Below are 27,896 nucleotides of genomic sequence, written 5' to 3'. Positions count from 1 at the left end.
TTCCCCCAAACCAGCCAATTACATGCCGGCTGGTTCAGTAGTTCCCAACCACCCGCCCTCCCCTCCCCTCCCCTCCCCCAAAATGTCTATGTACATTATTTTACAGGAAGACATAAAAACATTGCTTTAAAACCAATTACAGAATAAAATACCTCACTGATTATCATAATTATGTCAATATTAATAACAATATTACAAAGGTTTGTTTTTAAAGACTATCAAAATATACATTTTTGTGTTTTGTTTTTTTCCTGTGTTTCCATGATGCTTAGAAAAAGGACTTATTGTTGGATTTGTTCATTATGTTAAAAAGGATTTGCAAAAAAAATAACAAAATCATGCCTGGTTTGTTTTGTGAGATACAGCAAGGATTCCATGATGAAATAATGACACACAGTGAGATACGATAAAATTATTAAAAAATAGTCCTCTTTGACTTTGTCAAAAATGACAAAGGTTATCTCAGAGCCTTGTTTTCTTTTCTCAGTTTCCAAAGAAAATGACATATTTGGGAGAAATGATGGGGGACGGGGTCTAATGTGTATGAGGGGGGGAAAAAAAGAAAAAAAAAAAAAAAAAAGAGGACACACTGGGATATTATGTTGAGATTAGTACAGCAAAAACAGTTTTTTTTTTTTAAAAAGATATTCAGTCGGTGGGTGTGGAGCCACAGGGAGCCAGGACAGCCAGACAGAGCCTGCAGCCAGCCAATCAGGTTGTGCCGTCACAGCACTCAGCATTTGATTGGCTTATCAGCAGAAGAGAAGCCCTCAAATCAAGTACGACCCGAGTCATCTCAGTGGTAGCCATTCGTGAACGCAGTAGCAATCAGAGGACCCTGAGGACGCACACGACAGGTTGAGCGATACAAATAGATGTATTCGAGTCGGTGGAGTGGGTGGGTGGATGACATACCCCTAGACCGTGGCCGAACCCTGTGCTGGGAGCAGGACTGGCCGCGCTAATGTAGCTGCTAACTCCTGAGTCCTGATTTGCTGCTGCGTACAAGTCAGCCATTGGTCCAGGGCTGCTGGTGCTCAGAAAGCCAGCTGTGCGAGAAGGGGTGGAGCCTATCGAAAAAAAAAATCGAAAAATATTATTTTATTTCTCTGAGAAGACCTTTGTGCACACATTACACACAAGTATGCAAAGTGCATTGATATCCATTCTCATTCACAGACGCACCTCTAACAACCGCTGCCGCCGCCGCCGCCATTGGTCCGTATGCAGTCAAGGGAATGGCTAAAAGGTAACAAAAACACACACAATCACTGCGAGTTCCAAATAAAGCATCTCCATAAACGGTCAGAAACCTGAAAATCCAAAACATTGCTGAATCAAGTAAAAAAAACCCAAACACAAGAACCTGGTCTTGATCTCAGTGGGACTTCTCTGGTTAAATTAAAGTTACATAAAAGCTATCATTAAAAAAAAAAAACAATGCTAAGTATTTGGAGTGGGGAAAAAAAGTCCCGAAAGCTAGGAGGCAATGTTTAAAAAACAAAAACAAAAAAAAAAAACAGCTGCAGTCGTTTAGGATCCACGGTTAAAGCTTTTGGCACCTCCTGATCATTTAAAGATCTATTAAACTAAATTAACTTTTTATGATAATTACGCTTTCTTTGTCTGTAAGCAGGCTTTGCTACAAATAAAATAAGTGTGGTAAAATAACACAGCACTGCCAACTATCTGTCAGTCAGTCAGTAACAAATATGGATGCAATACATTGCATGATTTTGTCTTAAGTAAATAGACCAACCTAGCATGATGTTGCTGTTAGTGTCCTCCTGTTCCGCTCCTTAACTCATTCAATACCAAAGTACCAAATAACCTTGTTATGTTTCTATAACCCTGAACACCCAATTTCAAGGTGGCAACATTTTTGTGTCAAAGTGAAGGTTTTCTCTTTTTTTTTAGTTGGGAGCTGATATTTTCCTGAAACTTACTTATGTTCTACTGCTGATTACTACAAGACCGGAAAAGGGTAGAAACAAACTTTTTTTTTCTGATGAAAGACATGAGTCTAATGTTTTTATTGGTAGGTTCTATTGGTGTTTATATATGATAATTATTGTCAAAAATATGTCTTGGTTATCATAATACGGTTAAACCTCCACATATTGGTGACTCCTTTTCTGTTATTCATTCATTCATTTTCTACCGCTTCTCCTCACGAGGGTCGCGGGGGGTGCTGGAGCCTATCCCAGCTGTCTTCGGGCAAGAGGCTGGGTCACCCTGGACTGGTGGCCAGCCAATCACAGGGCACATATAGACAAACAACCATTCACACTCACATTCATACCTATGGACAATTTGGAGTGGCCAATTAACCTAGCATGTTTTTGGAATGTGGGAGGAAACCGGAGTACCCGGAGAAAACCCACGCCCACACAGAGATGGCCGAGGGTGGAATTGAACTAGGGTCTCCTAGCTGTGAGGTCAACCACTCGACCCGCCGTACCGCCTGTTAAGAATGCATATTGGTTCTTTTCAAGTTAGACACTATAGACAGATTCCGGTCAGGGAATCGTTTTTATTATGTGTTTGGGTGGTTTATTTGTTCATAGAACGTTGAATAACTCTACATCCATCTCCTTTCAAGCACTGCTCCATGAACTGATGAGGCATTTGAGTGCAATGCATATTTCTGGGTGTTGTAACAGACACTTCCCTGATAAAACTCTCAGACTAAACTCCATAAACCATACTCTTTCTATTGGTAGGTTCCGAGTTTATATATGATGATTATTGACAAAAATACGGTTATCATATGGTTAAACCTCCACATAGTGGTGACTCCTTTTCTTTTAAGAATGCATATTGGTTATTTTCAAGTTAGACACTATAGACAGATTCCAGTCAGGGAATCGTTTTTATTATTATGTGTGTGTGTGGTTTATTTGTTCATAGAACGCACACGGAACGCTGAATAACTCTGCATCCGTCTCCTTTCAAGCACTGCTCTGTGAACTGATGAGGCGTTTGAGTGCAATGCATATTTCTGACACTTCCCTGATAAAACTCTTGATAGTATCAAACCAAATGGAGATGCAAAAAGCTTTCAACCCAAGTTACAATGTAGTCAAACGCTGAGCATTTGACTTTTTGCCATTAAATACATTCCGTACACACTAACCTGCCAACTCAGGGGGGTGGGAAGATGTCAGGAGGGGGGTCCTCTCTAAATGGAATTCTAGAAACAGAGAAGGTCATGGGGGGGAGAGAGAGGGAGAGAGAGAGAGAGCTCTCTGTAAATGCAGTCACCATCCACCAGCCTAGTTCTAGCAGAGCCACAAAAAACTGTAACACACATTTAGATCCACAGCGGGACACCAACATGAAGGCAAGAAGCGCACACAGTTTACGGTGAAAACATCTATTGTGGGGACAGGCAGGAAGGTCGGAACAGAGGAACGGGAGGGGCCGTTCAGCCAAAAGGACACAAGGTCACATACATAGGTCGTTAAAATAAACAGAACAAAATATTAGAGAAGACCCACGGTAAACGAGGGAAGAAACTCTGAGATTTGAAGACACTTAACAGAGAATACTTTGAATAGTTTAAAAAGAAAACAAGTGCATTGTGATTGTGAAAGGTTGCCAGACGCGCACATGGCCTTTGTAGTTGCAACACATCACACAGCTGTATCAACTACATGCCGTAACCCGCATCCTTTGGCCTTTCTTCTCGTCGACTTGCCTATGCAGAGTGAAAATAGGGAGTATAATGCACACACACACACACACACACACTCACCTGGGAACTGGTAGGCGTAACCAGGTGCGATTCCAGAGTAGCTGCGGCTGGTGTAGGTAGCAGTCTGGAAACCTGGGTAACCTGTTGGCAAAAAAAAACTAAACCTTACTAACAACACAACAGTGTACAGTACACAAACGTAACTCTTGGTAACATTCAACTGTTGATAAGAACCTAATGTTTACCGTGCGTGGCTGTAAATGTCCACTAGAGGGAACCAAACAACTGTAGACAGCATCTAGCGGTGTCATGTTTGACCTCTACAAGCAGTGACTTCACACAAACCAGGAAGCACTTTCATATTCTTTAATATTTAATAGGTGTGCTTTTATTTAAAGAACGTGAGCACAAATATTGAAATATTCAAACCAATTGTAGATACACATAAACATATATATAGTATATAGTATAAGAAACAATACAAGCAGTTGATGTTTGCTAAATACAAAGATGAACCAGTCATGATGTGCTATATATATCACTATATTGACACTTACTATGGTACCCATTATATCATTGTATGGTCATATCACCTCAAAAATAATAAATAAAATTAAAAAAACCTTAAACCATATTAGGAAAGCAGGAAGTGAACAAACGTAACAGTTAGTGATTGTAAAAGTACCAGATGGAGGGGTGGGATTTAATAAGCTTTGCTTCTTCCTACTCCTTTTTGGAACTGTGAACTGATTATGTGATGCATTCAATTGCAATCTGACGCACGTTCAAATGAAATAAAACCATAACCATTACTATTACCAGTATATATACTTTAATAAAGTGTACAGGAATACCACCAAATGTCTTACCAAGCATACCGATACCCAGCATGAAAGCGTCCATCCCATAGGGCATCACTCTGGATCGACCTCTAGCTGAACTTGTAGGCGTCATCACCTCTTTAGGCTGTGCTTTCTTACACTCCACCTATAGCGACCATAAGGAATAGAGTTGTATCTCTTTGCATCTGAGTGAATTATATATCATATTAAGACATTGTACACACTATGAATAGCTGCAAGAAAATAATACTTATTTGGTTGATGCGGTACAGTTCTATTATAATTATAATAATTATTATAATAATAAATAGAATAATTATTATAAAATTATTATTATTATAATAAGTATTATAAAAAATAATTCTTCAATCAAATCAATCAAAATATTGCAAAATCAATCATATCTTTTAAAAGGCTGAATTTTTCACACAGCTTTTGTATAGGATGTAATGTTGGAAGCATGTGTATCAATTTAAGCGTGTTTTCCTACCATTTTGTTGTTGATCTCATGGAAGTGAATCTCGCACACTTTCTCAACCACATCTTCATTCTCAAAAGTGACAAAACCAAAACCTGGAAGACACAAAAACGATCCTGTTAGGTCCGACGGTCTGTTAAAAACACGGAAATCTGGTGTATGCTATTGTAATGCTATTGGCAATCTGGGTTTGTAGCTACAGTGGTAGTTCCCCTTCACTGCTGTGTCATATTGTAATCACACTACATTCAGTCATTCATTCATTCATTCATTCATTTTCTGAAGCTTATCCTCACGGGGATTGCGGGGGATGCTGGAGCCTATCCCAGCTGTCTTCGGGCAAGAGGCGGGGTACACCCTGGACTGGTGGCCAGCCAATCACAGGGCACATATAGACAAACAACCATTCACACTCACATTCATAACTATGGATTCGGAATTTGGAGTGGCCAATTAAACTAGCATGTTTTTGGAATGTGGGAGTGGAATTGAACGCTGGTCTCCTAGCTGTGAGGTCTGCGCGCTAACCACTCGACCACCGTGCAGCCCACACTACAAAAATGTCCAATGATTACAAACAATATTATTGGTCATGCTATGGTACTTTGGTTGCATTATTTTTAATAATTTCAAGATGGGATCGGAAGCCCTAAAATATAGATCGTGACATCTTTGATCAGCAGATCTAAGAAAATAGTGCAGGAAATGAGATCCAATCATGCATGGAGGAAGAAGACTATTACAGTCTGATGACAAGGACAGGAATAGACCGGACAGGAGTGACCGCCGTCCATCAAACTTTTCCTCACCTTTCATCACACCTCTTTTCTGAAGCGGAGAAGTAGCAACATGACACGAAACTTACATGACCCGCCTGTCAATCAACTGTTGCTGGTGACACGGTGCATCATCCAAACACCTGAAATCACCTGGACTAGTCACACCCCCTTTTATTTCCCCCTCGCCGCTCATCAGTATTATACACTCCCTTTACTTCTTTCATTTCCTTCCCCCGGCTGACGCCTCACTTGTCTCATTAAGTACCATCCTCTCCTAGAACCATCCTGACCCTTTATTGCGACCCTCAGTGGGCGCAGCACTTCATTCTCGCTGTGAGAAGACAGAGATAAATGAACCAAGGGGGGGTTGATGGAGGGAAAAAGAGTGAATATGACTATAGGGTTCACCGGCTCCTATGTATCGTCGCTCTGTGATGTCTCCTAAGGTCCTGCGCGCCTTCATGTGTGTGCATGTATATAACATGTTGTGTGATATTGCGCATACGCACCTCTGTGTCTGTTGGTTGTTTTGTCAAACATGAGCATGGCATCGTCAACCTGTGAGAACAAAGCAAAGACTTGGATGGGCTCGGACATTAACACACACACATCATTACACAGCATGGGGTGCCATTGTCCTTCTTTTGCATTGGAGAAAGGGGGAAAACAGATGGAGATGGGTGGAAGGAGAGGGAGGGGTGACAGGTGACAAAAGGAGAGGGGAGAAAAAGTGATCCGTGTGTAAAAATGAAAACAATCATAAATCAAGAAGCATGAATAATAATCACAAGATACTTAATACTAAATTCTTCCCTTTTTTTGCCCCGCTTTCATTCGTTCACTCGCCATCTTTCTCCACAAAGTTTACAATTCCCTTGGAGACCTTGTAAAGAATTTCAATTAGAAGAACAACCTCATTTCAATAGGGGTAGAGGAGGAAAAGAAAGGGGAGATAATGGGGAAACTGGAATGCTGAATAACGTAAGGATCAAACGAGGAGAAAGTTTTGATGCAAAAGATAGAAAATTTGCTGACAAACACTTTGCATCTGAAAGGGATTGAACAAGGGCCTTTGTCAACATGCACTCCTTTTCTTCTCCTTCTCCCTCCACGTTCCTATTTGCACTCACTCCACTGCCCTATTCATATTCCTCCTCCTCCTGTTTCTCACCAACGACCCCCCGTTTCCCCCCTCCCTCCATCATCGCTCCTCTAAACCCGCCCCTCGCTCGCCCTTCACTGGCAGCAGAGTTTTGGAGTTTCTGCTTGAATTCTTCAATGTGTTTTCCAATGTTAAGGTGCTGATTGATTTGAACTGAAAACGAATGGCTACTTGTTTATATGACGACAATATCCACGTATACATGGACCCAAATATTCCAATTCCATTCGGGTTATTTGCTCAAACGGAAAGAATGTAACCTTTGTATACACCTTATTATGAAAAAAAGTGCCAATCCGAATGAATATATAATCGGATTCACAGGGGTGGAATATTCCTTTCCCCAATCCGATTGAGGTATCTTGTACCTGCTCAATCGGAAAGTTGTCAGACTGCGTTCTTCTTTGTGGTGTTTTTCTTCTTCTGTTGTTTATTGGCGGTTGGCAAGCTCCTCATGTAAATGTGGCTAATGTTCATTCATTCATTCATATTCTACCGCTTTTTCCTCACGAGGGTCGCGGGGGTGCTGGAGCCTATCCCAGCTGTCTATGGGCAAGAGGCGGGGTCCACTCTGGACTGGTCGCCAGCCAATCACAGGGCACATATAGACAAACAACCATTCACACTCACATTCATACCTATGGACAATTTGGAGTCGCCAATCAACCTAGCATGTTTTTGGAATGTGGGAGGAAACCGGAGTACCTGGAGAAAACCCATGCATGCACGGGGAGAACATGCAAACTCCACACAGAGATGGCCGAGGGTGGAATTGAACCCTCGTCTCCTAGCTGTGAGGTCTGCACGCTAAACACTCGACCGCCGTGCCGCCCGTGGCTAATGTTATGAAGAGCAAAGAATGGTCTCAAAGTTCTTGAAATCCCCTGCGTTTTTGTTCTTGTTTAGGATGCGTGCAAGTATGTCACATTCAAAACCGGAATGTCGGAACACAGGGCTTTGGATAAGACCAGGACTATAAGCAGTTGGAATGCACAGGCATGGCGTGCAGATGATGGTGTTTTCAGATGTTTTTTTTGTTTTTGCTGCTCTGTGTGTATGTGGACTGCATGGGCAATCTTTTTCATGTCACAAAATGATGATACCCAAATGGTCTGAAATTGATATCAGATCGCGTTTTATACACAACAGGTACGGAGAAAGCATTAGCTCTAACATACACAGCAACCCCATATAGAACTAATGCGCCCTAGTGTTGAGACAGATGAACAGAGTGAAACCTCTTGTCTGTTTGGTAGAGAGAGAGGAGGAAAACGAACATGCATACATGTCAATTTATCAAGGTCGGCAAAATTATCTACTTTATTTTCATTTATTGTGCAATTAATTCATCTATTGATTATCGTGACAGGCATAGCTGCAACTAACAATTATTTTCTAAGTCGATCAATCCGAATCTTGTTGTTTTGATTAATCAATTGATTAGACGCACAGACCTCACAGCGAGGAGACCAGAGTTCAATTCCACCCTCGGCCATCTCTGTGTGGAGTTTGCATGTTCTCCCAGTGCATGCGTGGGTTTTCTCCGGGTACTCCGGTTTCCTCCCACATTCCAAAAACATGCTAGGTTAATTGGCGACTCCAAATTGTCCATAGGTATGAATGTGAGTGTGAATGGTTGTTTGTCTATATGTGCCCTGTGATTGGCTGGCCACCAGTCCAGGGTGTACCCCGCCTCTCGCCCGAAGACAGCTGGGATAGGCTCCAGCACCCCTGCGACCCTCGTGAGGATAAGCGGTAGAAAATGAATGAATTGATTAGCCAGACAGTTGGCAAGATATCAGAAAAGAGGCAAAAATGTCGATCACCGCTTTCCAAAGTCAATACTGATGTGTTTTGCCTAAAACGTAGACAAGATAATAGCAGGGCGCTATGATTTTTGCGTTAATGGCCAATAAAAACGGAATTTACTGTTAAATCGCACAGAAAGTTCACATGTGTACAAGTATTTCCCCGGCGCACCGCTCAATCGTGGCCTAATCTCATCATTAACACTACTAGACTTCGGAAAATCCTCCTTTACAGAGCGTGAATGGAAGCTAGTGGGTTTAGCTTAGTTTACCAGAGCATGCCAGTGCAGCTGTGTGTGTGATATTTTTACCATGTCGTGTTTAACACTTTAATGTAAGGACCAATTTACAATGCCAACTGACGACGTGCGGGTTCCGAGTGAAAAACAACATTTATTCTTGCACCAAGCTCACTCTCTCACGGCCTTCAAAATAACCAAAAAATTGAAACGGAAAAATAAACTAAATGCTAAACTAAACTAATGCTAAAATGAGAGGATATTCACATCTTTTTAATTTTAAAAAAGCATTAATCACATACTAAAATAGTTACAATTAATCATAGATTAATTCTAAAGCTCTACATATTTGTGCAAATGAACTCTTCCAATGTACCTAAAGGGGGGGGGGGGGGGGGGATCTCTCCCATGATCTCCCTCACCGCGGCTGGCCGATGTCTTAGTCACATGGCGACACAGGTGGAGAATGACTACATGTCTATTTCCATTAAGCTGCAGCAGCACTGAAACTCAAACCAGTGTAACATGAGTGTCAGAGGCCTCAGGATGACCAGACCATCTGATTTCTAGCCCTGACTTTCGGATGATGAACACACTCCGCACTTGACCGTGTGTGTGTGTGTGTGTGTGTGTGTGTGTGTGTGTGAAGCCAGAATGTGTCCCGACACAATTGAAAAAGTTTGCAAGCGAGATGCGGTGATGATGGAAATGAAGAGAACCAAGGTTGCTCCTGCAGTCTCCCTGACCCCTTTGACTCCCATCCGTCTTAATAGAGCATGTAGCACCGTACGCGCCCCTTCACCCCCTCCCCCCATCCTCCACCGCTCTCTGCTCTTCCAAATGCAATGACACAGCAGCAGGACAGTAAGTAGGCAGCTGCATGCCAACATGTTATCATAAGAGTAGAGTTACTGGCAGCTCGAGCAGATAGCGTCCCTGTTAGCATTGGCACCGTCTATGCTAGGTTAGCATGCCGATGTGAGTTTTTTTTTTTTTTTAAAGCCTGCAACAGCAAAGGACACATTCTCCGCATACATACATTAAGAGATAAAAGCAAAAATGCCACACTCCCATTCCATGATTAGAATAGTCTTCTTTGGGAATACAATGGGGCACTATCCCTGTCACGTGTACGAGCTTATGCTGCAGTCACACACCAGCCCCTTGCCCTTGCCAAACCCAATAAGAAGACGATCTCCGATGTCCACTGCCCAGGGTGCTGTAAGACAATCTGATTGGATAGCTGTGGGGGGAACGGAGATTGGCTTAGCAGCAGCTCAGTAGTTAACTTCTCAGCATTCATGCAGAGAGAAAGCTAAAGAAAAGTTAAGGTTCTCATGAAGCTGGAGTCGTCTCAGAAATGCCCAAATGAGGCGGTCACACTGAATGCAACGTCAAAAGTATTGTTGATTGTCTGCGTTTTCACATATTAGATTACGAAAAGGTGGTGTTCACTTTTTTTTTTTTTTTTCTCCCCCTTGCTGCTTTCTCCTCACATCTCTCGCTTTCATCTTCGCGCTCTCTCCGGACAGCTCTCTAAACAGGCCAGCAGACAAAGTGTTCAGTCAAGCCTCCTAATTGCTGGCTCACATGGGTGAGTGGAGTCCAAAGTTTTCCCGTCTGCCCATGGACATGTCCATGCTGCACTCTGTTCTCCAACTACTTCTATTCAAGTGGATCCAAAACTACGCATTTTAGTAGACATTTCTGTGGTTCTTTCCAAGAGTACTGACATGAAAAGCCTGGTAATGGGTTTTTCCTCGGCATACAAGTCAAATGATTAAATTACACCAAAACTAGTAAAGTTTTACTTGTCACTAATAACAAAAAAGTAAGTCAGAAGTACAGATTGGTTATAGTTTCCAAGACACTATAGCCACGTATACATGGACCCAAATATTCCAATTGCATTCGGATTATTTACTCAAACGGAAAGAATGTAACCTTTGTATACACCTCATTCCGAAAGAAAAGTGCCAATCCGAATGAATATATAATCGGATTCACAGGGGTGGAATATTCCTTTCCCCAATCCGATTGAGGTATCTTGTACCCGCTCAATCGGAAAGTTGTCAGACTGTGTTCTTCTTCGTGGTGTTTTTCTTTCTTCTGTTGTTTATTGGCGGTTGGCAAGCAGCTTTCGTGTGCATTAGCGCCATCTGTGGAACAGAATCTAAACCCTTCTATACGCCATTCACAAGTCCAGTTTTATTAAAAAAGAAAATACATATCTATAAAAAACATGTGCCGAGTTTAATTATAAAATATTAGCAAGATTGAACTTTATCTTTTCCTGTTCCCGGGTGCGTTCTTTCAGCGAATGCTGAGATATGACGTAACACGCAGCTCGAGATGTTCTTCGATTTAAAAAAAAAAATGGAGGCGAGCAATCGGCACTGGACTGCTGCGGAAAGTTTGTTTTTGATTCAACTAAATTTCAAGACTGGACGAACGAAAAACTGGCAATTCGGAGTTATTCCAACAAGTGAAAGAAAAACTCGAGGAAGTCGGTATCACGTGATGTTGGTGTTTACGCTTTACCGCGTATGCCCCATTGACTATTCTGGTTGATTATAGCGGCGCATGTAGATTGGAATATTCCTTTCCATGTATACCATTGCTTTCGGAAAGGTCATTCGGAAAGAGAAAAACTCCTCAAGTAAACGTGGCTAATGTTTTTTTCGGAGTCTGCACTGCTGATCTTTTTGATCCACATACTGATTTTCGTCTGGAGCCCTTTATATTCCGAATGCACCGATGGTGCTAACTAGTGGAGATTCGAACCTGAGTCCAGGACGCTAACCACTACACCACGGCAGGCTCAGTTTCCAAGACACAATATTCGAAAATATTCAATATTCAAACTACTTGATTCGTCAGAATCAGAGAACCTTCACCTACTCTCCCACAAACACGATGGCTGCAGTCATCCTGGCCTGAAGCTCAGATTTATTCAGTGAGGAAACTGCACACAAACACATGCTTCAGCTGGGTGGAAAACACCTGACGTGTTAAGTAAGCAGCAGTTTCCCTCCAGTCTGATGAAGCTGAGCTGCATAGATGTGCTTTCAGAAGAAAGCTTAAAGAAACAAACTTTTAACATGCATCAAAGGGCTGCAGAAAATGCAGCGCATTCTGTATTTTCTTTGTGAGGCGGTGCCACGGTATAAAAATAAACAGGACACTGAGTCCTACTCCATCCCAACCTGCACCTTGTAACCAGGCTTAGATAATAAACAAGAAATACCTCCTGCTCAGCAGGAATGCACTGTGGGACCGGCGCTATGCATGATACAGCTTCAGTCTCATGTGTCCAAACAGTCCAAATATTCCCTTATTCTGTTGAGGGAGTGCAGTCTATCATATGAGAGGCGCTGTAACCACCGGGGGAAATACGATTGGCCACACTGCTCCACGCAGATAAATAATCCATAACACAAGCACCTGTAACACATGACGGTCACATGTTATCCAGCCTCCTGTGCAATCCAAATCACAGACTTAAGTTTCTTATACTGCCGCCAACATTGGCAAAACAACCTCAATTCACACTCGCCTGCAAAATTGAATGAAAACTCAAATATGCATGCCAGGCCAGTAGCTGGTGATGTCACTTTAGAATGAAACACTCCCATACATATAGTTTAACTGCTTGCAGTGCAAGAAATGTAATATCTTGTCATTTGTACATTTGAAAGTAATGCAAGGACTTTTTTCAGGACCTTTCCCATCTACCCTGCGTTTCCACCAAAAGCTATGATTCCACTAATGCCAGATTTAGTTCCCTCTTGCTCTTTTTTGAGGGGCGTGCTATATGCAGACAACAGAATTCAACGACTGCCAAGATGTAGCGTGCGGGAACAACTACTTTCAATATATTTACAAGTTATATTTCAATACACAAAGTTACAAGAAGTGGGCAGCCTCTTTTGAACATATTTACAGAGGAATATATTCGGCGGCGACTCAAAACCGAGTGTGACGAGGAATAGGTGACAATCTTGTGGATCTAAATGTAGAATACCTGCCCAATCAAATTGGTGAAAAGCCAAACAAAGCAATAGTCGCAGGTCCAACAGCCAACAAGCCATATGACTAATTCAATAATAAATGAAAATTATTCGCTAATATTTCTAATGTGTGCATGCGTGTCTGTTTTCCTCGTCTCGCACCTCCAAACAATCAAAAAGGAAGTTCACTCTGTGCATTGGTTCAGCACCGAGACGCTTCATACATGCAGTAAAAGTGAGACCTTGTGTCCACCATACAGCCCCTTTGGGTGTAGGCGGGGCTACTAGCATACACACATACATCGACCAGCAGCAAAAGAATGGAGCTTCATGAGGAGCAATGCAAGGTAACCAAATTCCCCAGCTCCCAAGTGGGAATATTAATGAGCAAGGTGAGCCCATTAACACGATCAAACTATTTGTTTGAAAGCGGTAGAGACATAAAAGTCAACAAAACTTGCCCACCTCGACCCCCAAAAAAACTAAAGATGCCTTTGCTCCGACGGTAAAAGAAACGGGGCAGTGCAAAATGAGTGTGGTTCACAGAAAGTCAACGCAAAAGAAATGCTACTTTTTTATACAGTTAAAAAGCCTGCGTCTCAAGGAAATGCTGCAAATGTTAAACCGCACAAATCGCCTGTGAGAAATTACCTTAGAAACAGCAATTCCTTCCACAACTTTACAGTAAAATATGATATATTAAAATAAAATAATGCATTATTATATACAGTATCATCCAAATGTTAGTGATTTATTTAGTCTCGAAAAATTCCCCGGTTATGATGTACTCGCATGTCCTTTGTCTCCACGGAATAACACTTCAGTAAATGTGTGGTTTTCAAAAACCTCCACATGAGAACAAGCTAATAAGAATAGAAATATTGCTTCTCTGCATTTTTACAAAAGTTCCACAGTTTTATACCAATTCACAGAGTACTGCAAAAGCTCCTGAAAACACCAATTTGCATATATTCCACGCCAGTCCCGCGTGTGCTTGCAGCAACTGCTTGTCCTCATTGTCTTACCCAAAGTGTATTTTTAATACTGAATTCCGTCTATATTTGGGTTGAGCTTTTGAATTATGGGAGTTGCGTTTTCCACTGGTCATAGTAAATACATTTAGTAAGTACAATTCTCTGTGGAAGCATGAAGAAGAGTATATCTTGAGTGCCACACAACAGCAGCCCTGTGCAGTGCCATTCATGAATGAATGTGACGTACTTGCTCATATGCATGTCCTCCATCTTTCACAGTTTACATAGTCATGCTTAAGTCAGAGCTTTCAAAAACCAGAGCATATTTACTCTGGAAATGCTCTTCATATGTGAACAAGTGGCTAAAATTAAACTTGTTAATGCATTGTAGATAAAATTGTGAAAACAACTGTGTGTTTTTCAAGAACCGAAATGCTGCAGTTCTGTAAACAAATGCCTAAAAACACCAGCATTCATCTGTTTATAGCGCAACGTGTAAAGGACCCATTAAGACACTTTTTTTTTTTCCACCAAGCGGTCCAGTTTACTGTGGTGTGGTTCCGATCTGTAAACCCCGAGTGAGCTGTGTACCCAACATGATGTATGTATAGGCAGGGCGGCCATGTTTTGTTTGATGTTAGCATGCAACTCACCAATGAATTAAATCAAGATGTCAGGGTACATTTCCTTCTGCAATGTGTATTTTTTTTTGTTGCTTTCTTTTCTCTTCCTGTTCCACTTAACAGCGAACCAATCAATGGGAAACACCTTTAAATGTACAACTGCAACCAGAACCAAAATACAGAATGCGTACAATGCAAACTGAAGCGACTTGGTGGAAACAAGCTTTATAGAGTACTGAATACTGAATCAAATCAGCATCTTAAATATGCTAATAACACTGAGTCATTGGGTAAGATGGAGAAACAACACATTAGGCCTGTAGCGCAAGTCTAAGTTAGGATTCTTTAGCACTTTTTTCATCTTCAACAAAAACATACAAAACATAACATTTATTGGTGTTGAGTTCCAGCCTCTTTGTCTACACAAATGTATGCAAGCTCACCTCTCCTCAAAGCCCAAACTGTGCCACTGTCACACACGCCTCTTTCCATTCATGCAAATACACACTTCTCAACAACAGCAGAAAAAAAAAACACTGGATTACAGTGGGACAATAGGCAAAAGCAGGTCACCACGGTAACAAGCTGTGTGGGACTGTGTGAGACTAGAGTCGGCTGCGTGCGTATGGGATGGGGAAGGAGTCTGGTACAGATTTTTGGGGTAAGATGGGGTGTGTGTGTGGGGTTACAGGAGCAGCTGTTGCATCTGATTAGTTAACAGTGAAAAGGCTGAACTCTTTGCACTCCATCCCAGCGAGCGCCATCCAAACCCTCGTTAGCTAAACAGTAACCCAAACGGCAGACACTTCGGTGCGTTTATGACCCATCAGATTGCTGTTTTTTTTTTCCCCCCCTCCCTTTTGGTTCAAACTCACTTTTCTTCATCGCCATCCCGAACATTCTTTCTTTTCTCTGCCCTTCAACCCTTCCGAGCTCCCCTCCCCATCTCGCTCTATGGGGGGTTGCTTCTTCCCTTTCAGTCCCCCTGCCATGTCCCTCACCCCTTTTCCCCTCCCGTCGCTGCTTTTTTTCTCCCTCTCCCTGGCCACGCATCTGTCTCCACAGCATGTGTTTGCCTTGAACTAAATTTCATTCAAAGAAGCACACTAAATATGGAAGCCCAAAATATGAGATATGAGACAGACAAATAAGAATGGATGTGAACTGATAAGCACCTGAGCGTAAGCAGGTGTATGGTTTGACACTTGTATACCAATGGAAGACAACCAAAGCAGAAGAACTTCAATGTTTCAGTTTGAATGAACGGAAAAGGTCAAACGATACATGACACCAACAAGAGGATATTATCTAGCACAGGAATACGTTCAATTTTACCTTTCCAAACTGGTCAAAGTATTGCTTCACATCGTCGATGGTGGTGTTGACTGAAAGACCTCCCACAAAGATCTTCTTTGTCCGTGTCACCAACTAGTTAACACAGAAAAGGAGGAAAGCATTGTTAGATTGGTTCTCAGGTGATTATTTGCTTTACTCTGTAATCTAATTGAGTTGTTTCACACTCTGTTTTAAGTGTGTGTGTGTGTGTGCCAATTCATGTTGGTGGTGGGGGGTTGGGGGTTTAAAGCTGATGGTCAGGGTGGAGAAAGGCGGGGTTTGGGTGACAGGGTCACAGTGTCAGGCTGGTCAAGTGGATTGCCGCTCCTCGTCGGTCATGTGACTGACACTAATCCTAACCAACCAGAGCTGACTGATGAGGGGTGACACATGACATCACTTCTCCTTCCGTGTGTGCACTCACCTTCGGCTGAGCCCGGCGAGGGAAAGCGACTTTTGGGTCGATCTGTGTGGGAGACATGAGGGAAGATACGATATATTCAGTAACGTGAACATAATATCAACATTTCAGAGTGACGTGCTGGTTTGATGATTAGTAAAATGCCATAACTGTGGTTCTACTGCTGGATAATCGATTGGATTTTTTTGTGGATTGGCAGAGCATGCTTCTACATATGAAAATATGTCAAAGAATAACGCTATTCTCCATAAATTAAGTGTACAGTCAATACTCTATATACTGAAATGGTTAACTGGTGTCGGAAACCGGACCTAAAAGCATGAATCACTAGAAAGATACAGCCAGCAAGTACATATTGTGTATGTAATACTATGATACAAGGTCAGACTAAATAATCTGACACATTTGTTGGGTAAATAAAAGTACATATAATAAATAAGTACATATAATGCCATTTTGCTTTGTTTCTTTATGTCATTGTTTTTCGTTTATTTTTCAGTTGCCGCCATGAATTGGACTGGTGAGCATCGCGCTTTCATTGTGGAAACGTTTATCAAAACAAACCATTTCATAATATTTTGACTAAATAACTACAATTAAAAAAAATCTACATTTTCCTTAATTTTTCAACTTTATGGCATTAAAATTACATTATTTTTTCTCGTGGTTACGATGTTTATTCTTGTACAATTACGACTTTTTACTCACTAGAATATAACCTTTTCTTTGAATATTTGGACTTTATCCTCATAAAATTACAGCAGTTTTTTTTCCCCAATTGTCAGCTTTCTTACATTTTCTTTTCATAATAATTTGACTTTATTTCCATAAGATTATGTCGTTATTGTGTGTAAATTCAAACGTATCTCATCTTAACTTAAAGTAAACTTAATTTTTTTTTTTTACAAAAATGACAACTTTGAGTGGTTTAGTTTGTTTTATGATTAGTAATATTTGTTGGTTTTTGCTCCTTTTTTCTGTTGTTTTTCTTGTCATTTTTCAACTATTTAAAATGTCTTCTTATAAAACAAGAGGTCAGCAGGAAGTGCAGCACACCAAAATAAGAGCATGGAACATGGCAATATAATGACTTAATTATTTTCCCTATACTATTTGGACACATATATTTGCATACATTATTTAATTCAAGACAAAGCTAATTAATTTGTATTATTAGTACAATATATCTCCAGAATAATCAATGAATTGTGTTTTTAGAATATGCAACACAACGAGCTTTCCGTTTGCACTTCAATCTTGGTAACCATGATCCCGTACGTACTTGCCAGAATATCCATATAGCTTGTATTATTATTCAATATCACAACTTATTACAGTCTGGCAATTTCAGTGTAGTTTTCTTCCGACATTAAAAAAGTACATTCATCAAAATGAAAAGTAATCAATAAAAAGGCCCCTTTAAAAATACTTCCTGTGAGCTCAATCTGCCCTGAATCTCAAAATCAAATGTAAGAAACGCACCTTAATTATTAAGTCACGGAATCTGCCAACGCATGTGAAGGGCAACGTCCAAAAATAGAACATACGCTTATGTATGAGCATGTATAGTACACCCTTGTTGATGCAAACCACCAACACCCCCCCCAAACATCCAAACACATCGCCAAACAAACAGGCGTGGTGAACAAGATACACATTAAGGCATGAATACATTCTCTTTATGTTGTGTATTATTTTTCCACAAGTTAATACCAGACAAGACTCATCTTAACCCCAGACTAGACAAGAGCAAAGCAGCCCGGCGATCCGAAAGGAACATGCATGTAATATTGCAATGGAAAGATGACTATTTCACACTAACAAATCCAGACAACCTCCATTTAGGATTAACTAGATTTGACTGTATCCATATTTCTCCCCCGTGGAATGTCTGAGCAGTGGTCAAGGTTATAGATAAAATTAGAAGCAAATGAGTTTTGAATGAGCTGGCCTTTATAATAATGCTAAATATGCAAAGCCTGGCCTGGCATTTTAAATTTGTGTGGAATCTTGTGTTATTCTCACTCAAGCCAACAAGAGAGGCGATTTTTTTTAGGTCACAGAACCTTGTAGTGTATTAAGGTCTTAGGCTTCCATCTTTGTTCTAATAATTGGATGTGTGAAGAGAAACCCCTTGTGCCTCACACAGGCGTTGAATTTATATTGGCGACTAAAAGGAGCCTATCAAACAGCCAGACAACATGCACTCGAAAAGTGAGCAATGCGCACGATACAAGAGCGGGCGAGATTTCCTTCAATATTCAAACAATCCTTTCATCTGGCCCCGATGTAATAATTCACGGCTTCTGATGACAAATCTTCAGACCAAAATATCCTTGGAGGACCTTTAAGTGTCTTTACGGCCGCTTGAAGAGCACAAGGCTGTGTAACTACCATGCAGCAGCAGCAGCAGCAGCAGTGCCCTTGGGAAGGATTGCCGCCGACTTTGCGCCTTCAAGTGGGACAAAGACGAGAGGAGTCGTGTCACCTCCAGCTGGTCTGAGCCCAGATACTGCGTATAGCAAGGTGACAAGGGCACGCAAAGCCACCAATGACTATGCGGTGACAGGAAGTGACCACACTAGGCATTGCCTACGGGATTGCAGCTATAGTTACAGTCTGCGAGAGATGCTACTTGATACAATATTTTCCACAATATGACTGCTTCAATTGAATATGTAACCACTTCGAACAAAGGTCACCCTGACCTCTGAGGTGTAACACTATGTAACAGAATAACACCGGAGTACAGGAAGCCAGGGAGTGATCCGCCATGTAATTATTAGCTTTCACCTGCAAACAAACCGGCTTTGTTTGCCTGGCTGTAAGCAGGTGTTTATGTGCCTGTTACACAGAAGACCCGACTGGAATAGATACAAATCACATGGCAGCGGTTCAGTTTGGATACTATTTGTACAACTACACATCCTGTCCGTCTCTTAGTGTTCAAAATTTGTTACCTCTTAAAGGTTGAAGACAGATAGTGAATAATACACTCCCTGTTGAATTATGTAAGTGCAACGTTGTCATATGTTTAGAATTATTGTGCTTGTAATATACTTTACTTCTTATATAAAGTAGTGATGGGGTGGAACATGGGTCCTCCAGGACCAGTGAAATAAATGTCCGGTGTTTCTGTCGGGACAGGGATTTGGGTCAATTTCATTGGTCGGATATGAACTGTTCTCTTCTGTAGGAGCAAAGTACATTTAGTTGTGACTGAATTAATAACACCTAAGCTGGTGGTGGTATCAGTAGTAGTAGTAGTAGTAGTAGTACAGTACTCGTTTATTGCAGTTAAATGGTCACAGACTGAACTGTAATAAGTGAAATGCTGTTACTTATTTAGAAATTGAATATTTTCATAGTTTAGAACACAGAAAACCTGTACACTTTAACGTTATTAGAGCCCTCTAGACATGAAATAACACCCCTATAGTCAACTTTACGCTCATATTGCCCTAAGTGGGGGTCGAACAGCAAGTGACATCTAAGGTCCAGAGCTGAGTTTTAGGGGCTTAGCCTCAGCTTAGAGACGGCCTAGCCATTGATGATATGACAGACCCGTCATGTCGACGCCCGTAGTTGACGTTCTCCTGATATTTTGTTGTGTTGTTCTCCAAAATGAATCAAATATTCCACTTCGTCCTAAGTCTAGGTGAGCCTTAGAATCTGGAAGACGACGGACTTATTCGCATGCCTTCTTCCTTCTATAGTTTGGTGTATTACGTAGTTTTTACCCTGTGATCCGTTCCCGTCTGGATGCAAATAGCAGCTCAGGGTTTTTTATTGGTGATTATTATGCCAAAAAATGTGATTTGTTCATATATTTATGAAAAACTGTGATGGAGCACTCAGTTTTACCTGAACCGCTGCAAGATGAGATTAATCAACAAACCGTTCCACACGATTGACATCATTTTTTTTAGTGGATTACCAAGCTCATCCCTAGTTCCTGCACAACTACATTGTGAAAGTGCTGCAAGGTGCAAATGTCTTCTGGGTCTGTCAGACTACAGGATCAGGGTCGCCCCCGAGGCAGCTTGAAGCAGACATTTAAGAGAATGACACCACAGCATAGAAAATGTAATTGTAGTCCTGTGTACATTTGGAACGTTGTGGTTTTTCCCACAAATAACACACGTTATGACTATTTGAATGATCAGGAGCTAACCAAGAAGGTTACCAACTAAGACTAGGTTAGGCCTAATGCATCTTTATTGTACTTCTACTATGGCTACGGGCATGCCATGCAGTTAAAAAAAAAATCATTCCACTTCAGCAAGAAGACAGAATACATCTAATGTGTCATTTCTACAACTGTCCGTCCTCAGCGGAAGGCTGTGATAAATGAAAACTAAAGCATCTAGCATCAGACTGCTGGATTAGCCGTGAGGAAAAACACAAAGCACAAGTAAAATGGCTTAGCCAGGTCACTGTTTGCAACACTCAGAAATAGCTCCTTACGTCTTGACATTTGAGAAGTGGCTCGACCATGTAACAGTCAACTCGTGAAAATGTGTAATCTTGTACAATGTGAGAACCTTTCAAAAGGAAACAAGCTTTTCTTTCTTGAAGAGAGTTATAACTGAGTGTTCTTGTAATGGTCTGACTAACACTCTGCTTCATAACAGCCAACCTGTGCTCCGGCTATGCAGCAAAGTGACGGTAATGTGATTTTTTTTTTTTTAGTGGTTAAGCTTTTAGCACTAATCTACAACCAATAGTCACCTTACGTTGCCCAGCGTGTTCACCAGTGTAACAGACTGAAAAACAAAACAAAACAAAAAAAAAGGAGAAAAAAAATAGGTCGTCAAACCAAAACATAAAATACCTGCTGCAACAAAATAACTTCCATCCGGTACCCTAATAGGTAATAGAGAGAGAGGGGGGATGGGGAGGAAAGAAGAAGAAAAAGCACAGGGAGAAAGAGAAGGCATTCATTTGGAAAACAGAGTCGGCCCATGAGAAAGTGGGCCTGTCCAGCGTAGCGGTGCAGCGGGGCCATCCCAGCAGGCAGTCCCTCTGATTTCATTAATTAACAGGACAAAGAGTACAAAACAGATGGGCCCATAGAGGAACTGGGGCTCCCATCCCACCCCCCCACAAGCACACATACTGTATATGCACACACATTCTAATAATGTAGCACCAAAGTAAGCACTAATGTGTACTAGATTCATAAAACATGACCGCACCTCTGTAAGTATGAGCTTCAATGTATATAGAAACGCTTGGCAACCTGTAAGCAAGAAGGCGCCGCTGACTGTGGCATCATAATGGAAACAGGCTCAACAAAACGCTATGGATACAAGCAGGCTAAAGTAAATAGAGACGGTTTGGGCTAAGGCCAGCAGGGTCGATCTACACAGCTCAGTAATTAGTTAACCAACCTCACTAATGAGAACCCCCCCACAACCTTTTTCCCCCCCATATCTACCTAACCCGACCCAATCCCCCCCCGCACCCCTGCAAGCCAACAAGAGCTTGGCCTCGCTAATGTCGTGCCTTGGATCCACCTTACGGACAGAGCCGGGTCCAGACTTTATCCTCAGATCTTAGGCCGTGCATGGGCCTCGGATGCCCAATCCAGTTTGTTTCCTTCAATCCGATTAGTTGCTTTTCAGATCTATACTAATTACAGCAATCCTCCCCGCCCTCCTCTCTACTCTTCCACCTTCTCCATCCTCTTGTTCCAAGTCTTGTCCACGTCAGCATTAACCGCTAATCTCCAGTTGGGAAAGAAGAGCGAGAGCCGGCAACTGGACTCGACTCTAACCAGGTGTTAAGAGTGGGGCCATAGTTCCACAGCGGGTGGTTTTCATTAGTCTATTTGTGCCATATTGACAAAAACAGCAACCTGGTATGCTATACACTATTTGGTTTGACATTACCTGTTATGGATGTTTTGTTTTGCTTAGCATAAAACCAGTTTAGAGAGGTCCACAATGTGTCTAGTAAAAATTTAAATGTATTTCTATTAGGATAAAGATTACGGGTTCTATAAATATGCTATGCAGAGCATTTTTGCTACATTGCAAAAGTACCATACCGGTTGTTGTTTACAGATTTGTCACATCCATGTTCATTAATATCACCTACATTTTAGTAATGGTAATGGTTTAATTTCATTTGAACATGCATCGGATTACAATTGAATGCATCCCATAATCAGTTCCCAGTTCTACATGTCCAAAAGGAGTAGGAAGAAGCAAAGCTTATTAAATCCTACCCCTCCATATGGTACTTTTACAATCGGTAACTGTTACATTTGTTCACTTCCTCCTTTCCATAATACAGTTTAAAGTTGTTGTTTTTTTAAAATAATGTACCTCGTAACCGTAGGTTATGGCCGCAACAGTATTGGTCATGGTTTTATTTCATTTGAACATGCATCAGATTACAATCGAGTGCATCCCATAATCAGTCCCCAGTTCCACATGTCCAAAAGGAGTAGGAAGAAGCAAAGCTTGTTAAATCCTACCCCTCCATTTGGTACTTTTACAATCAGTAACTGTTACATTTGTTCACTTCCTGCTTTCCATAATACAGTTTAAGGGGTTTTTTTTGTTTAGTTTTTTTTAATAATGTATATGAGCATCCAATGCCATAATGGGTACCATAGTAAGTGTCAATATAGTGATATATATAGCACATCATGACTGGTTCAAGACTCTTCATCCTTGTATTTAGCAAACATCAACTGCTTGTATTGTTTCTTGAATTGGCTCATCGTTGTGCATTGTTTGAGTTCCTTACTCAATCCATTCTATTTTGCACCTTGACCAACAATTATTTACGGAATTTTGTGGTCATTAGTAGATGACATCTACTCCACACATCATCAAGAAATCCAATCTTTTTTTTTTAAATAAAACCATGAATGACCCTTTCTTTCATCAAAATTGCACATGACTCTCAGTAATAACACACAGCAGACTTGAAATAATCCCAACTTGAATCCATGTGTAGACAAAATGGGAAAAGCCAATCTGATCTCGCCCTTTCTCTTTCCTGTAACTGCTCCTAGTTAAGTCTCTCTCCCTTGAAAACAAATACCAGTTGTGCCCTTCTCCTGTGTCCAGAAAACAGCACACCACTGCCCCTTAGGCCATTCTCTGGCCCGGCAGGAAATCTAACCAGCAACAACCTCACTGTAAAAACAATACACGACCGCCTATTTTGATTTGCATGTACACCGATAGTACATACACTTTACAGGGCTGCAATCATCATGTAACCGAGGTCTCCCGTGTCTTATTGGAAATATTTAATAACGCATGTAAATGGTTGTGTTTGCAGTATTACAGCCATTTGCACCTGTTAATGTAGTTTACTTACACAGGCGGCACCCTGTTGTTGTTGTGTTCTATCCCTGTCGGTCTGTCTCTAACCTTCCTGTTCTGTGCCTTCAAGCGTTCTTTTCTCTCACTCCAAAGGTTTGGCTTCGATTTGAAACGTCCGAGCTTCAAATAATCTACCTCGTTCCGGGAAGGAATGTTTGTCTCTCATCTCATTCTCATCAAACTGCTGAGGGCTGTCCAGTCTTGAAGCAAAAAAAAAAAATACAATGTTCACGTAGAATGTGGATATTAATAAATGGTGAAAATGTCAATGATATGCTGACTTTAAACACACAAAAAACTGTAGCTTGATAGCTAACACCCAGCATAATGTAGTTGTTTGTTGTTTCCTTTTGTAAAATAAATCAGGGACAAAAAGTGCCAATTTTTAATTGCATATCCCTTGCAAATTTTACATTTTCATAAAATATGAATAATAAAAATGCAAATAAATAAAACAGAGACAAACCTAGTAAGCATAATCTTGGCTGGATAAATAGCAAGCGACGTATTAAAAAGGGACTGTATGCAGCTGTCTCATTTTTTGAAACAAAAGATTGTCCAAAATATGGTTATTTTTCACAGTTACACATCAAAAATCATAAAAAAAAGTGTTATAATTATCATTCGGCACGGTGAGATGATTGGTCACTCACAGCTGTCTGGTATTCACGTAGGTTTCTGTAGCACGTACACACACACGAATGAGCTTTTGCAGTCCCTCGTTACGTCATGGTTCAAATAAATGTTTCTATATCTTAGTACTCCCAATATATTGAAAGATAAGTCATATGTAGTATTCTGGTCACTCTACAGTAATGCTACACTGATGAGACATTACGTTACCTTGACAGTTTACAACAGCTAAATTGGAGGCTAACTAGTTAGCTTGGTAGCTTGCTACGTATATGCTATGAGCAGATGCCTCTCTCTTATGTCCATGCAGTGATCCCATAGTCAGCGCAATAGTGTTGCGCAATGTGGTGTAAACAAAGAATAACAGGAGTGTAAAGGTGACTATAGGGGTGCTATTTTATATCTACTGGGCTCTAATAATGGTAAAGTCATACAAAGGTTTTCTGTACTCTATGAAAATATTCAATTTATTAACATAACAAGAATACGCGTTATATCCGGCGTAGCTCAAAGCAGGAAGAGGATGTGAAGAATGCTCGCCGTATGTTTGAACATGGCCGCCATTAAGGGTACATATGTGATTATTGTTTGGTATATTTTGGTTTAAAATAGAGTTACGTTTAACAGTAGTAGTGGCCTGCCAGGCTACTACACTTTCAAAAGCCGCTTCCTCCAAACCAGCGCACTCATCACACGCGTACACTCTTGGCTGGGCTCTCAAAGACTAACATGACTTATAAAATAACACTTGAAATGGCATAGAAATTCAAGCCAAAAAAAAAAAAACAACCGACTCCAGCAACACGGTTTTGTCAGAAGAATTCCCAGCAGAGCACCCCCCCCCCACAGACAGACAACTTTGCAGTTCAATTCAAATATTTTCTCCTCTTTCAAAAATATCTTGACTTCACACACCAGCAAACCCTTAACAAGATGCGTAATCATTGCGTGTGTGTGTCCACAGCACACAAGTGCCTTAAATGAATGCAAAATAACTGAGAAGTTGTTATGGAGACATAAATCCCAACAGACTGTGTACTTAGAGGACGGTCTCCAGTGGCTGGCGTCACCCCCGGCAACTGGCTTGCTCCAACAACTAACCGACACTACCTTTCTCCATCCACTCCTGGGCCCATGCTGTGCCACTCATGTTCACTCTTAAATCATCCTATTGTTGTTGTGTGTGTACATGCGGTTACTAAACGGCCCATAAGCTGACAACAGACACCCAATCTACATGACCAAGACGGCAACGTTCACACCTTCATAGAGATTTAAATGGCGGCGCCACAGCATCATACATGTAGGCTGTGTGATACATTTCCGAATGCTGTTGTGTCGCATTCGCCCACGGGGGGAAATTACATGAGCACAGTGGGTAAATACAGTAAGTCCACTTAAAGTACATTTAAATTGGACCAAGAGGCATTCAGGGGCCTCACGCTGTATCCCCGCTAACAACATTCAGAGCCAGATGCTTTTTTTTTCTCTCTCGTTGAGGACCATAAGAAAAAGTTGTGGGCCATGTGAGGGTTTTGCAAGGGGCTCCTACCCCATTCAGGTCCCCCCCCAGGTAACCATGGCAATGAAGACCAAGAAAGAACGCTTTCATGTTGGCGCCCTGAACCGGGATTTGGAGGGGGAAATGAGCACAGAGAGAGAAGAGAAGGAGGAGGGAGAAGGGGACTGTTGCTCTAAAATGTACTCAACTTTACAAGGCATACGGCGGCATGGGGTGAGGGGGGGGGGGGGGGGTAACACAGGTTTGGAAGTTAGAGGAAGAGGCAGGGCTCACCGTTTTTGAGTCCAGCTCGTGTCTGTTTTGGGCCAGAACCTTCTCCACGCCGGCTTGGTCTGCATATGTAACAAACCCGAACCCCCTGGGAGAGAGATGAGAAATATTTTTTAAATGAAGACCTTTTAGCGATTGGACAGGTTTCACACACTTCCAGCTTACCTCGACCTCTTGGTGACGGGATCCCGCATCACCATGCACTCTTTCACCTCGCCAAATTTGCAGAAGTAGTCCTTCAAGCCCTCTGCATAGCAACAAGATGTTTGCTTGTGAGATGATGAGATGGCACTTGAAGTAGACGTTGTGTTTATGGTGTATGAGAACCGTTAAACGGAGGACCCCCCCAAAAAAACCAAGACGCACTTGGTGGTGATTGTTGTTTGGACACCATTGCAGTCAGTATGATAACAAGAATGGGGGTGGGGGGATGGGGAGGGAGGGGGCAGAGTGGCGGGAATAAACAGTGTACGCGCATGGCTCCTGTGAGGATGCAACGGAGAGCTGCAGTAAGCAAAAACAACACGCCAGCGTGTTCATCAATGTGTAAACTCCTATATTCATCAGCGATCGTTACATATTAGACGTTGTATGTACGTACGTGGGGGAAAGGACACGCAAGTCGTACAGTTTGTGTGTGTGTGTGTGTGTTTGCAGCGTTAATCTCCTCGCGTCTCGGCAAGTCTAAATCCTAAGAGCTGATCCCCGTTCAACAGAAAGGCATGCATTGAACTATTTGCAGTTTATTTGCATCTCCACGCACTATAAACGTGAATCGATAGTGGTGTGTGGGTGTGTGTGAGTGTGCTGCGTGGAGACTTGTGCGTGAATAAAGTAGCGTGCGGGACAATCTCACCTTGTGTCGTCTGCCAACTCAGACCCCCGATGAACATTTTGCTGAATGAGAGAAACACAAGCTGTAAGTCATATTGGAAAAAACAAAAACACGCGTGTTTGTTACAAGCACATCACGGCGACGATGTGAGGAGTGGGAAGTGGGGTCGGTGCGTGTGATATAGCATCATTAAAGTAAGAAGAAAGCATCGGCCATGTTGCGAAGTCACCAATGGGCCAAGCGGGGCCGTTATAATCCCCCCCAGAGGACGACTAGGAAGGTACGAAAAGCAACGAATGGTGCAGAAGTTGGAGCAAAAAATGTGGCCTCCTGGAGAAAGATGGAAGTGGAAATAAGAAGCGAGCGTCTCCTCCGTTCAGTGGATCCATCGCACACACACACATATCGCGAAACACACACGCAGCGTGCTTGTCTTTTGTCTAGGCACCGACTCAAACTCTTAAAAGTCCAGCATGAACTCGAACCGGGACGAAACAAAAAGGCGGGTAAAGACTGTTTTTTTTTTTTACCATGGGTCGTGGGGGGAGTTGTCTGTTCCGGACGACAAGCTGCTCTGGCTCCCTTCCGTGTCCATGCCGCTCTCCGCTGCTGTATTCCCGCACTGAGTGGAGGCGAGGAGAGCCAGTAAAGCTCCGCGGGTTGCTGCTGCTCCAGACTCAGGGGCGGGCAAACCGAGGGGAGGGGAGAAAGGGTGGGGGTGGGGTGTTTAATAGGAGGAGGGGTGAGCGACACACACACACACACACACACACATATATACATACACATGCGCACACACATGCAAGGACACAAGGAGATAGGCTCCGCCCCCATCTCGTTACCCTGTAGCCAAGCCAGTCCTCGAAGCTCCGCCCCCATCTCGTTACCCTGTAAGCCAAGCTGGGCCTCGAAGCTCCGCCCC

General features: G+C 42.0%; 1 protein-coding gene across 5 annotated transcripts; it reads right to left on the bottom strand.

Annotated features, from left to right (window-relative positions):
- Positions 1–72: 72 nt before the first annotated feature.
- On the bottom strand, positions 73–27,666 carry LOC131108721 (RNA-binding protein Musashi homolog 1-like). 5 transcript variants are annotated; one of them, XM_058059999.2, is made up of 15 exons: positions 27,505–27,666; positions 26,996–27,036; positions 26,305–26,386; positions 26,143–26,227; positions 21,105–21,134; positions 16,372–16,413; positions 15,948–16,040; positions 6,306–6,354; positions 5,030–5,112; positions 4,567–4,684; positions 3,758–3,838; positions 3,137–3,193; positions 1,186–1,242; positions 916–1,070; positions 73–838 (listed from the first exon to the last, which is right to left on the bottom strand). In XM_058059999.2, the coding sequence occupies exons 1-15, from the start codon at positions 27,567–27,569 to the stop codon at positions 797–799; spliced, it is 1,080 nt and encodes a 359-aa protein (XP_057915982.2). In that variant the 5' UTR covers positions 27,570–27,666; the 3' UTR covers positions 73–796. The 5 variants fall into 5 exon arrangements, with proteins under 5 accessions (XP_057915982.2, XP_057916153.2, XP_078650957.1 ...); XM_058060170.2 differs by having other exon boundaries at positions 21,100–21,134; positions 27,505–27,647; XM_078794831.1 differs by lacking the exon at positions 3,137–3,193.
- Positions 27,667–27,896: the final 230 nt, after the last annotated feature.

Source organism: Doryrhamphus excisus, linkage group LG11 (assembly GCF_037039965.1).
Source record: "Doryrhamphus excisus strain RoL-2023G ecotype Guam linkage group LG11, RoL_Dexc_Guam_v1.1, whole genome shotgun sequence".
Lineage (NCBI taxonomy): Eukaryota > Metazoa > Chordata > Actinopteri > Syngnathiformes > Syngnathidae > Doryrhamphus > Doryrhamphus excisus.
Note: the sequence above shows the minus strand (reverse complement) of the source record. Positions and strands in the feature narration are given on the sequence as shown.

Coding starts and splice junctions, on each gene's coding strand:
- LOC131108721 (XM_058059999.2), bottom strand. CDS start 27,569: ATGGACACGGAAGGGAGCCAGAGCAGCTTGTCGTCCGGAACAGACAAC. Junction 27,037..27,504: donor AACTCCCCCCACGACCCATG/GTAAAAAAAAAA, acceptor TCTCTCATTCAG/CAAAATGTTCATCGGGGGTC. Junction 3,839..4,566: donor GCTGGGTATCGGTATGCTTG/GTAAGACATTTG, acceptor TTTTGCCAACAG/GTTACCCAGGTTTCCAGACT.